Source organism: Hemitrygon akajei, chromosome 14, assembly GCF_048418815.1.
Source record: "Hemitrygon akajei chromosome 14, sHemAka1.3, whole genome shotgun sequence".
Taxonomy (NCBI): Eukaryota; Metazoa; Chordata; class Chondrichthyes; order Myliobatiformes; family Dasyatidae; genus Hemitrygon; species Hemitrygon akajei.
The window spans coordinates 94,334,624-94,348,326 of NC_133137.1; the positions used below are offsets into that span (position 1 = coordinate 94,334,624).

Consider the following 13,703-nt stretch of genomic DNA (forward strand, 5'->3'; position numbering starts at 1 on the left):
TCAGCAATTTTGCTGCTGAACTTTGCTTAACAGTGTTTGATGATGAGCAGTTATTTGCTTGAACTTCCATTCAATCAAAACCACTTTTATGAAAATTACTTAAACCATCTTAGTTACAATGGGTGATCTTGAATCAATTTCCCTCAGATTGGTAACCCCAGCCATTAATTGATTACTGATTCCATGTAAAATTTTAGCCTAATACTACCTCATTTCATTGTCATAACTTTTTTCTTCGGTTGTTGACACTTGCTTAGCTGGAATTTAGATTCCACTAACATGTTTCTTAGTTTGATATGCTGCAAGAAAACACTATAATGCAGTTTTCTTACCAAAACTGATGTGATGTTTATAAAGGTTGTTCCAAATGATGCATGTGCATTCACATGCACACATTTATGTATTTATTTTGAGATATAGCACAGTAACAGGCCTTTCCTGACCAATGACCCCACATTACCCAATTACACTCATGTGTCCAATTAACTCACTAAATTGTACATCTTTCAGTTGCAGGAGGAAACAAGAGAACTCGGAGGAACCCTCACAGTAACAGGGAGAACGCACAAATTACTCACAGACAGTGGTGGGAATTGAACCCAGGTCACTGGTGCTGTAATGTGTTGCACTAACCTCTATGCTACCATGCCACCCCACTAAATGCACCATAGGTTGCTTTGAGCAAGTTATCCCGACTCATATGATCTCATTCAGATTGCTGCAGTGGAAATGAATTATTTGTGAGATTATAATAAATCAAATCTTTTAAGGCATGTCTTTATATTTTTGAAAAAAAATGATCTGAGTGATGATTATAATGGATTGTTTTAAATTCTTCAGTGAAAAATCTTCATTCCGTTAGAAACGATCATTGAGATTGGGTTTAGTAAGAAAGTTAATTATTATAGCTATTTAAATAGGATTCCTTAGAAATTTCTCAAAGCTTTCTACTTGGCAGGAAGTGCACGCGTAAAAAGGGATTGAATTGCACTTCAGTGAAAGTAATAATGGGAGCAGCTGTTTAGTTTAACATTTCCTGAAAGCCAGTTACCGAAGATTAAACATGAAAATTTATATATTGTATAAAGTGTGAAGTACACTCTTAAATTGTAATAATTTTATGAAAATCCAGAAGTATGATGTTGAATTAAAAGTGTTTGGATATTATTATCTTTTGCCAATCTGGTAAAGGGATAATGTTGATATATTGCTTAAGAGCAAAATTATAGGGAATGGTCATAAAGCAATCTTCAGGTACTCCAAGGGTAAATTTCAGTTCATGGAGTCACTGGGGTACACTACTAGTTATACACCCAACAGCCACTTTATTATGAACCTCTTGTACCTAATAAAGTGGCCATTGAGTGTATGTTTGTGGTTTTCTGCTACGGTAGCCCATCCACTTCAAGGTTCGATGTGTTGTGCGTTCAGAGATGCTCTGTAAACTCTCGAAAATCACGGGAGATCAGCAGTTTCTGAGATACTCAAACCACTCCGTCTGGCACCAACAATCATTCCACAGTCAAAGTCACTTAGATCACACTTCTTCCCCGTTCTGATGATTGGTCTGAACAACAACTGAACCTCTTGAGCATGTCTGCATGTTCTTCTGCATTGTTGTTCCTGCCACATGATTGGCTGATTAGATATTTGCATTAACAAGCAGGTGTACTTAATAAAGTAACTATTGATTGTATAGTGCATTTAACATATCAAGGAATACCTAAATATTTCACAAAGAGTTTCAAATGATGTTTTTGAGAAGCCAATGGTAACACACCTGCCTTATTTCTAAGTTCTTAAAACTTCTTACCCCATTCCAATAAATTAGAGCACAGCAATCTGGATGAAAACCCGAAATCTGAAGCATCAAAGGTGCTGCCTTTTCAGGCAAGTGATTAAATGAAACCTTCATCAACTCTGTCAGGGGAATATAAACAATAGCAATATTTCAGCAGTATCCCCACATTCTAGCCAATATTATGTGTCTCAAATCAATATTTCCATAAAAAAGATTGGTACTTATCAAATTTTTGTTTGAGAGATAATGCTGCATGCAAGTTAGCTGTTGCATTTCCTACATTGCCATAAGAGGCTATATGTTCTATTTTATTGGCTGTAACTTAGTCTGGGGAGTTTCTAAAAAAAATGCATACGTTTTATTTTTAATTACCAAAGAAATGCATTAGAGCATTGAATAATAGGTCGCTGTATTTCTTTCAGATGCTAAACACCTGTGTTTACCATCAGACACGGCATCGAAGGAGCATTGATATGGATATAGTAAGGTTGGAATACATGCATACACTAAAACTTAATGAATATATGAAGTAGACGGATCAAGGTTTAGAAATGGATTGCATATGGGAATCGAGACCGTTGAGGCTACAGCGTAAGCTCCTTGGTAACTGTTTATTTTTCTAGTATATTGCTAGAAAGATATTTATAATGATTATTTCAATGTCATGCAATGGCCGGTGATCGTTTTATTTTAGTTTTGCAGGAACTACATGTCCCACCATACAGCGCGCTTGATAATTTGTGCTTGTAGGCAGTGATGTTCGAAGAACCGTTTCACACCGTCCTTGGTGCCAGGGGCTTTGCAGATCGCAAGCCAAAGACTATTCTCCACGCTCCAATAATTCTTCAGCACCGGAGCATGAACTGAGTGGCTACCAGAGTGAGGTATGCGTCGCTGATCCACGCACTTTGCACCTACACAGTATGCTCTGTGGGAAGGAAAGAAAATCAGCCTGACGAAAAGAAAATCGGAATAAGAGGTTAAAATCACAGCCCAGAATCATAAACTCCAGAATAACGGAATAATGTCAGATTCGGAAAGACATCAAGTGATACATTTTGCACCAGAAGGTAATCTTTTCTTGTGAAGATTGAAGATTTTCTCTATTGAGTTGGGGTGACGATTTGGAATAGCGAAATGTTGCCAGCTCAGGAAGCAGCTAAAATTTATCACACTAATTATGTGAGGAACTCAAGAGCGATCGGTGTACTGTGGGCTATTTTCACCATTTGTTTTGCTATCGTGAACGTGGTGTGTTTCATCCAGCCTTATTGGATCGGGGATGGCGTGGACACCCCCCAAGCCGGTTACTTCGGGCTTTTCCATTACTGCATCGGGAACGGGCTCTCCCGGGAGTTGACCTGTCGCGGTAGCTTCACTGACTTCTCCACCATTGCGTCCGGGGCTTTCAAAGCCGCCTCTTTCTTCATCGCCACGTCCATGGCGCTCATCATGGGCTGCATCGCCTGCTTCGTGCTCTTCTTCTTCTGTAATACGGCCACAGTCTACAAAATCTGCGGCTGGGTGCAACTTACATCTGGTGAGTGAACACGCAGAGGAGTCAGCACCTAATCACTTTCTCAGTAAATCATAGCGTTGACTCAATGCAAAGATCTTTTTTATTAAGGTCAGCTTTCTTTGCCAGAAATTACAAATTCCTGCAGTGAGAACGTTCCTTTGAAATAAATTCATTTTTGATAGAACCTAGTTGTTTTCAGCAAGGTATTTTGTTTGTGGTCAAACTTTATTACATATACAGTAAAGGATATAACGGAAAGATAACCGGGAGAAGTAATCTAGCATTAGACTGTGCATATTAAAAACAAATAGAAACGCTAAAAGAGCTGATGTCTTATCTTGGTATATCATAATACATTTGGATTCCTGATAGTTACTGTTCTACAGTACATATCTGGACCACTTTAGAGATATAGTTTATCCGCTTCAGGTACATTTTCACGTTATTTACAGGTCTGGATCTTTATTAATGAGCCAAAGCGTCCTTTTTTCACGTACTTAACGCTGAATTTCAATGCATCTAGCGCATAAATAATAGAATGTTTATGATCACATTTGTACCAATTTTAATGTAAAATTTTAATCCGTTGCATATTTAACATTTTCGGAATAAAATCCCGATGCCTTGAGTGACACTTCAGTAGCAGAAAATCCATGGATATCATGTTTTCTAGTTCGAGTTTATCTGTTTGGATCTAAAGGCAACTCTAAACACACGAGTACCTGTACTCAGATGGGGAACTTCGAAAAAAATCGAATGAAGTGTTACAAGTGACACTCCAGGTATAAGTTTAAGAACAATTTATCTTGTTAAAACATAAATTGGTATGACCATTTGATTCAAACTCAAAATTTATAAAAATATTGCAGATCAAATTTGCATATCAAATAAACATAATCATAAGAGGCTAAAATTTATGTGTTATATTACATTTATTTGGTGCAACTTCCTTCATCTAAAAGTTGGCATTTCAATTTAAACGTGCTTAATTCTTAATTCATTATGCGCTTTTATTATTACAGCAGTATAATTTTTGAGTCAGATATAACTGGAATTAGTCACATCCAGATTAATTAATAAGCAGAATGTTCTCTATGGAAATGCAATGTGGCTCCTGAATGCAGGTAAGCAGCTGTACCAGCATTAACTGAAACAAAATGACCAGGGTGTATTGATTCCTGAATGATAAGAAATTTGCATAAAGTCTATAAATTATATGCATGTACAATTGGATGCTGAATCCACAAAAGCTGAAAAACACTTAATTTAATACAATGGGAAATGTAAAGGAATGCTTTGTGTTTCTGTGAGGATTTGTAAATAACAGATTCAGCAATTTAGCAACTACTTGGTTGTGAAGGCTCCATTGTGGAATTTTGTATTGTTCCCCAAAAGTGTCCAATGCTTTTTAAAAGTTAAGTTTTTTTTAAAAAACTTGACATTGGCAGCCAGGTCAGTGTCCAGGTATTAGGTATACATCTATTATCCTACAATGATCAGGCTGCTGAACAGGCATGGATAATTTCACTCACAACTCTGAACTGATCCCACAATCTATGGATTTACATTAGATGTTTGTCAGTCTTTATTTATATTTGATTTTTTTCATAAAGTCTGTTGTACTCTATTTTTCCTCTGAGTGCCTGCAACAAAATGAATCTCACAGTATCTGGTAACGTATGCGTACTTCGATAATAAATTTAATTTTGACTTTAAGAATTAAAGTAGTTGATCAAAGGATTGATGATGAATTAAGGAAAATAATTACTCCAAGAAAAAGTAGGTTCCAGAACTAACCACCTGCAATATGAGTAAAGGGAGAAACACTCCTTACATTCAGAGGAAGTAGATTAGCAGTTTGCTTACCTGAGGAGCTGTAACATGTAGGGCCATGATTTAAGAAGTGGGAATTGTTTAAGCAACTGTTTTTGGGTAGATGGACATGATTGCCAAATGGGAATTTATGGCATAAATGCAGTCAATGATTCTGATGCTACTGAAACAAAGGCATCACGCAGATTGTTACTCGCGGAGGTTTAGTCAAGTGAACTGCCCCCTGAAATATTGCTTCCTCCATAAAGTCTTTGTAGCTCAAACTCTTCCTGATCCATGTAGCTTCTGCTGACTATTAGTCATGCTGTACCCAAAAAGGAAAACTTGATTTGTGCTATAGCCTTAAAATTATTTTAAAATATTTTCACACCATCCCTTAGTGTTCTAAAAAGTGGCGGTCAGGTTTTCTACTGTCCTGCAATTTTAAGGTACACGACAAGCTGCAACTTCACTTTTTGTGTACCTTGCTATAGGCAGCAGCTAATTCATGTCTTGTGTCACTAACATGCCAATCCCATCTTTGTACTTATTGGCGTTTGAGCTGATAAGTGTGAACTTGAAATTAAGTGCTACTGCTTTCACCTTCACTGTCTTGATATTCCTCCACTCCCTGGTGAAGTGACATTTTTATATACTTAAAATCAGTAAAAAGCAATAAGGATAACATTCTTGTGCAGCGGAAGTGGTGAAAGAGATTGATGCTAATGGCAGCTGCATGTTGCAAATCACAAGAGGGTATGTGTTGAAGAGAAGTGGGAAGTGAGGAAGTTGATTGGACACCAGACTGTCAGTGTTGAGCTCTGCGGCTGGTTTAACTACAAGCACAACAGTAATAGTAATTTTTGGAGATGATCAAATTCAGCCTACAAGATTTTTAGACTAATCACCCTTATTGTTCTCTTAAAATTATGTGTGTTTTCTGTGTTCTTCTTGATTATTGCTTTGTGTGGTGTAAAGAATTAAAGCAGAAAATTGGTAAATATACAGCATCATAAAAAAACAGGTTGTGATATTAAATGTAAAGCTTCATCAAAACTCCTCTGCCAAAGCAGAAGTTCAGATAGTAATACATCTGTTTATTTCTACCATTTTTTTTGTTTTACTTAAGACTTAAGCATCACCAGGAGTATGAAGAGTTGGTCATATTTCCATTTTATTTAAGATAAGATCCAAAGCTGCTTCAAAGATGTCTCTAATCCTAAACTGCACTGAATATGTGCATTTACATTCATGTATTCCTAGGCATGATGAAGTGTCTTACCAATTTGTTTAGGTGTCAACACTATCTTCCACAACATAATTAATCAAGTATTTAATAAGTACGATCAGACTTCTGTCAGAATTAAGTTATGTTTGAAAAGAAATTTGAAAACAATTGAACATTGGCCTAGAAAATATAATGCGTCTGAATATATTTTGTTTGAAAAATGTTTATAACTTATTGGTAAGATAAAAGTAATGACTTAAATTATATTCTAAATATTTATAGGAAATAGCTAATGTACAGTTTCTTGAACAAAAATATTAGTGCTTATAGAACCAATTTGCATAAAAGAGAAACTATTTCCTCCATATATATTTAATTTTAAATATTCACAATTAAAGAAAAACAGCTATGTTAATCAATATGTGAGAGTAAAAACCCACAATTAGGAAACCCACAGAAGTAATTAGGAAATGCATGGTATATTCACAGTGCTGCACGGGTTAGGGTGTTAGCTTTTATTATTTGACGAAAGAAGTCAAGATGCCTTACCACAATTATATAGGCCCTTTTATATGGTCACAATTATATAGTGTGACTGCACCTGGAATATGTGGACAGTCTTCATTGCCTTAGTTTAAAAATAATGCACTTGCCACTGAAGAAGTGCACCAATGATTTCTGTCTACCTCTTTCACTCCCCTTCTAGTTCAGATCCAAGCCTCTGGTTTTTGTCACCTTTCCCATACCCCCAAATACATCTTCATCCCTCCCCCCTCCCCTCCCTCCCACTCCTGGTTTCATCTACATTATCCTCACATTTTACCCACTCAATTCCCCCTTCCACAACTTGTGTCGTCTACTCTTTGCCTGCGTCCTAATCGTTCCATTATCATCTTCCTTACTTAACAGATTCGCTATTGGTAGCCTTTGTTCCCACTTATCACCCTCCCACACGACTCCATCTGCTTTTTCTTGTCTGCTTCCTCCTTGCAGACCCCTGCCTCTGTCTCCCACTCTATTCCTCCCCACTGCCGGTCCACCACTCTCAACCTGGCCCTATCTGCCCCTCAGCGGTCAGACAGTCTGAAGTCACCTACTGGCTCCAGTCTCGCCCCTAACCCCCGCCCCCTAATCCCTCTTTTTTTACATTGACTACCTCTCCTCTCACAGTCCTGATGCTGGATGTTGATCTGAAACACAGTTCCTTCCCCCCAGATGCTGCTTCATCTACGGAGTTCTCCACGTGGAATGTTTGTTGCATTGATTTACCAGGCTGGTTCCAGTGATGGTGAGTTTGTTAAATGGAGAGAGATTGACTCAGACCACTTAGAAGGAAGAGAGGTGATCTCACTGAAACATACAAAATTCTGTAGCCGGCACAATGAGAGTAAATGCAGAGCCCTTCCACACGAGCTTCGAACTGGGAGACACGGTCTTACAGTATGTAGCAAGCCATTGAGCAATAAGTGAAGTGGAGATTTTATTTTTCATTCAGAGTTTAGTGTGATTAATCTTTGGAATTCACTATCCCAGTGGGCTGCAAAGCCTCAGTTATTGAATTAATTTAAATCAGAGATGGATAGATATCTGGATAGTAAGAGAAGCAAGTGTTATGGGGATATTGCAGGAAAATGGAGTTTAGTTAGAAGATCGGCTGTGATTTTGATGAATGAAAGAGCAGGCTTTAAGATCCAGAGAACCTACTCCTGTTTCTAGTTCAATGAAAAAAAATGTGATCTAGGCTTGAAGACTCCACCAAATTTTAAATTAAATTTAAAAAAGGAGTAATTTGATTTCTAGCTCAAAAGATGTAATTTGTCCTTCCAATCTAGTACCTTATCTCCAACTTAAATGAGAGAACATTATTTCACTAGTGATTTTTTTTCCTTTTCCCACAGCAGCCAGCCTGTACATTCTATAATTGAAGACATCAGCTCAAGACTAAATTACAGAACTAGGTTCGGACTTCATAAATAATGACTGGTGCAACATTCTGATTAATCATAGGATATTGCTGACAAATGCTTTCTGAAACAGCATGACTGATCATTTGAGGAATATATAGGGTAAAGCTCATGTCAGCTCTTATGGTTTGGAAACTGATTTTCACCCTTTCAGTCTTGGGAAATACAAATAATCAACAGATCATACCACTTTAATAACACTTTTAAGAAAAGCTAGATAAGCCTTTGATTAAAATACACTGAACAACAACTTCATTTTGAAAGTGTCTGCTTTTTCTGTGCATTTCTGTGGAAGTATCATGCATTATGATTTATAATCCTGTTATCAACACATTTTTGTTCTTTACTGAGTTACACAAATACTGTGAATCCAAAACAAGAACAATGAAAGCACTCAGCAAATCAAGCTTCCTCAGAGCATGAGGAAGAAATAGAGTCAAATTACTGGGTTAGCTCAATCTACACAAGGTGGCTCCAGCAGCTTCTGTTTTTGCTTTGAATTTAATTTCAGTGCTTAGTTTTTAAAAATAAACAACAAATTAAAATGCTTCTTAAATGTAGTGATTAAGGTTTTGCTGGTTGGTTCAAGAACCAAATGGTTGAAGGGAATGTTCTTGAACCTGGTGGTGTGGGACTTCAGTCTTCTTTACCTCCTGCTGATGGTAGTTACGAAAAGATGGCATGGTCCATATGGTGGGCTCTTTGGTGATGCATGATGCTTTCTTGAGGCGGCCCTTCCTGTAGGTATCACCAATACTGCAGAGGGATGTGCCCGTAATGCATTGAGTTGAGTCAAGGTTCAAGATTCTAATTTATTTATCACATGTACATCAAAACATACAATGAAAAACATTATTTGTGTTGAACAACCAACACACCGTGCCTTATCCTCCCTCCCACCTCCACACACATACAATCCTCCCAACCCAGGCAGATCATCTTCAGCCTCCAGCTTCCAGCAGACATTGGGTCTTCCCCAGCAGAATTGCAGAGATTCACAGACTTGGGTCCTGGCCAGTGGACTTTGACTTCTGAACTTCTCATTTGATTCTCAGACGTCAATCATTGGTATCGACCCCAAGATCTGCTGATCACTGAACATTAGGCCTCGAACACCAGAATCACCAAAGAAGGGACAGTGAACACTAGGCCTCAAACTCTGATCACAACGACTTTGTTCCTTCTGCCCGCATGGAACTCTGACTTTGAAACCCGCTGACCCATGGTGGGGGGGAGGGCTTCACCAGTCCTTGTCCATGCTGGGCTACTGCCCAACCACCCAACATCTGTCCATGTCTGCATTGCTGGCCTTCGCACATGGTGCAGAGGCTTAGACTCCAGTCTGACCTCGAATTCCCCCCACATCCCTGTCCCTAAATCCTAACCTGATCCCTAACTCCTCCCTCTGTCCCCAAAACTAATCCTACTAAAAATAAAAAAACTAATAAAAATAAAAACTTAATAAAAAACAACAAAATCTGAGCCATGACCTTGACAGAGACCGCATCGCAGTGCCATTTTGAAAAAAAAGATAATGTCCACTGCTCTGTGGCTTCTTTTGTCCCTGTGCATTCTAATTGCTGTACCAGACCATGATATGAACAGTCTCGATACTTTCAACAGTACATCTGTATAAGGTTTGTTAGAGTTTCTTATAATTGCATCTATATTATTAACAGCAAGAAATTGAAGCTCCTGATTTTCTTCACTGCTGATCCCCCATGTAGACTGACATGCTTGTTGTCCTTCCCCTTCCTAAAGTCAACAATAAGCCGAGAGGTAATGTTGCAGCTATATAGGACCCTGGTCAGACCCCACTTGGAGTAGTGTGCTCAGTTCTGGTCACCTCAATGCAGGAAGGATGTGGAAACCATAGAAAGGATGAAGGGGAGATTTACAAGGATGTTGCCTGGATTGGGGAGCACGCCTTATGAGAATAGGTTGAGTGAACTAGGCCTTTTCTCCTTGGAATGATGGAGGATGAGAGGTGACCTGATAGAGGTGCATAAGATGATGAGAGGCATTGATCATGTCAGAAGCTTTTTTTCAGGGCTGAAGTGGCTAACACGACAGGTCACAGTATTAAGGTGCTTGTAAGTAGACACAGAGGAGATGTTAGGGTTAAGTTTTTTACACAAAGGGTGGTGAGGGTGTGGAATGGGCTGCCAGCGACAGTTGTAGAGGCAGATACGATAGGGTCTTTTAAGAGACTCCTGGATAGGTACATGGAGCTCAGGAAAATAGAGGGTTAACCCTAGGTAATTTCTAAAATATGTACATGTTCGGCACAACACCGTGGGCCAAAGGGCCCGTATTGTGCTGTAGGTTTTCTATGTTTCTATAATCTATTTAGTTTTGCTTATGTTGAATGAGAGGTTGTTATTGCGGCACCATTCAACCAGGTGTCTTATCTCGCTGACTCATCACCACTTGTGATCTGTCCAACAACAGCGAATTTGAATATGTCTTTGGGACTGAGGCTACCCACACACTCATTTGGGGGTAAAGAGGGTAGAGGAGGCAGTTAATCATGGCCTTGAGGTGCACCCATGCGGATGATCAGCAAGGAAGAGATGGTGTTACCGGTCCTCTCTAATTGAGGTATCTAGTTGGAGAAAGAGGTACAGAGGCCCAGCTCTTGAAGCTTGATGTTGAGTTCAGATGGGATGGTTATGTTGAATGCTAAGGTGCCGTTGATGAACAGCACCCTGATGTGCATGAGCTCCTTTTGTCTAGATGGGCTGGAGCGGAGTGAAGCCAGATAAATCGTATCTGCTGTTGACCTGGTGTGGTGGTAGGCAATTGGACTGGATCTGGGTCATCTCTGAGGTATAGTTCATTCACGCCAAAGCAACTCAGTTTAGTTGATGTGATTGCCACACAGCGGTAGTTACTGAGGCAGGTCACCAATTCTTCATGGACACCCGTACAATAAATGTCTTTTTGAAGCAGATGAGAACCTCAGGCTATGAAAGTTAGCCACCAATAGTTTACAGCAGAGTTCTCTTCCTGTGATCTGTTTGTAACTTGAACCATTTGCAAATCAGATGTGTGGCTGCAAACTAAGTTCCCAGGCAACAGAAATTTTATTTTTTATTTTATTGGGAAACAGTGCAGAATAGTCCCTTCTGGCCCTTTGAGCTGCCCCATCCAGCAACCCTTATTTAACCCTTGCTTAATCAAGGACAATTTACACCGACCAATTAATCTATCAACCGATACACCTTTGAACTGTGGGAGGAAGCCGGTGCACTCAAAGGAAACCTACACGGTCACAGGGAGAACATACAGACAGCGGTGGGTAACAAACCCGGGTTGCTAGGACTGTAAAGCGTTGTGCTAATCACTACGCTACAGTGCCACTAACAGCTCCATAGTTCCTGACAAATCCATCCTGCCAGTCTCCTGAATGGCCGTACGTATGTATGAGTTGTATGTAAGTTAGGTATTTGTCATATGAGGAGGACCTGCATGCCTAAATGTTCTGTCTATGAATTCTTGTAAAAGTTTCAATTGCAAAAAATGAGACACATTATTACCGACATTGTGGATTGATAAAAAACTTGTGAAAAGCACTTTGACTCACCATAAGGAATTACATGAAATTAAGTCAATAAATGTAGTTAAAATGCTTCATATCTTATAGCTATCTTGGGAAGAGACAAAGTTCAAAGTAAACTTATTAACAAAGTACATATATGTCACCACATACAACCATGAGATTCAATTTCTTGTTGCCATACTCAATAAATTCGTAATAAAGTAATAACTATAATAGAATCAATGAAAGACCTCACTAACTGGGTGTTCAAATATTGTGCAAAAGATAACAAATGGTGCGAATACAAAAATAAGTAATAGATAAATAAGTTATAGGTATCGAGAGCATGAGATGAATGATCCTTGAAAGTGAGCCCATAGGTTGTGGGAATAGTTCAATGATGGGGCAAGTGAAGTTGAGTGAAATTATCCCCTTTGGTTCAAAAGCCTGATGATTGAGGGTTAATAATTGTTTCTGAACCTTGTGGTGTTTGTTCTGAGGCTCCTGTACCTGATGGCAGCAGCGAGAACAGAGCATGCCTGGGTAGTGAGGGCCTCAAATGATGGTTGCTGCTTTCCTGTGACAACACTCTGTGTAGGTGTGCTCAGTGGAGGGGAGGGTTTTACCTGTGATAGACTGAGCTATCTCCACTGCTTTTGTAGGATTTTATGCTCAAGGGCATTGATGTTCCCATACCAGGCTGTGATGCAGCCCATCAATATACTCTCCACCGCACGTCTATAGAAGTTTGATAAAGTTTTAGCTGTCAAGCCAAATCTTTGCAAACTCCTAAGGAAGTAGAGGCACTGCTGTGCCTTTTTCGTAATTGCGATTACATGCTGGGCCCAGGACAGGTCTGCTGAAATGATAACACAGAGAAATTTAAAGTTGCTGACCCTCTCCACCTCTGATAAAGACTGGCTCACAGACCTCTGCTGTCCTCCTCCTGAAGTCAATAATCAGCACCTTAGTCTTGCTGACATTGAATAAGAGGTTGTTATTGTGGCACCACTCAACAAGATTTTCAATCTCCCTCCTATTTGCTGATTCATCACCACCTTTAATTCAGCCTGTGACAGTGGTGTCATTAGCATACTTGAAAATGGCTTTTGAGCTGTGCTAAGCCACACAGTCATAAGTGCAAAGTGAGTAGAGCAAGGAACTAAGCACACAGCTTTGTGGTGCACCTGTGCTGATGGAGATGTTGTTGCCGATCTGAACTGATTGGGGTCTGCAAGTAAGGAAATCGAGGATCCAATTGCACAAGGAGGTATTGAGGCCAAGATCTTGAAACTTGGTGAGTTTTGAGGGGTTGATAGTATTGAATGTGGAGCTGTAGTTGATAAAGAGCATCCTGATGTATGCATCTTCGCTGTCCAGATGTTTCAGCATTGATTGAAAAAGCAATGGGATGGAACCTGTTGAGCTGGTTGGCAAATTGGAGTGGATCCAAGTCGCTTCTCAGGCAGGAGTTGATATGTTTCATCACCAATCTCTCAAAACACTTAATCACTGTGGATGAAAGTGCTTTAGTGTTAGCAGCAAAGTTCAAAGCCTCTCACCAAATACATTTTATGTCAGTGCTTCAATATCTGAAGCCAACTAGTGGATATACTGGTTATCATACTCACCCATAGAAAATAGAACCAATGTCAGAAGCTGTAAAATACCATCATTGATCAACAACTTGAGGAACTGAGTTATGGAGAGAGGTTGATCGGGTTGGGACTTTACTCACTGGTGCATAGGAGAAAAAGGGGTTATATTGTAGAATGGCATAAATAGGGTGAATACACAATCTTTTCTCTGGGATTGGGAAATCAAGAACTCAAACAGAT

The 13,703-nt window shown here is 39.3% G+C and overlaps 1 protein-coding gene across 1 annotated transcript in view; it reads left to right on the plus strand.

Moving 5' to 3' along the window:
* The first annotated feature begins 2,523 nt into the window (after positions 1-2,523).
* lhfpl3 (LHFPL tetraspan subfamily member 3) overlaps positions 2,524-13,703 on the plus strand; it is a 214,834-nt gene continuing 203,654 nt past the window's right edge. The window contains exon 1 of the mRNA XM_073066650.1: positions 2,524-3,341. Coding sequence (XP_072922751.1) covers positions 2,939-3,341 — 403 coding nt within the window. The 5' untranslated portion in view covers positions 2,524-2,938. The remainder of the gene's footprint in view (positions 3,342-13,703) is intronic.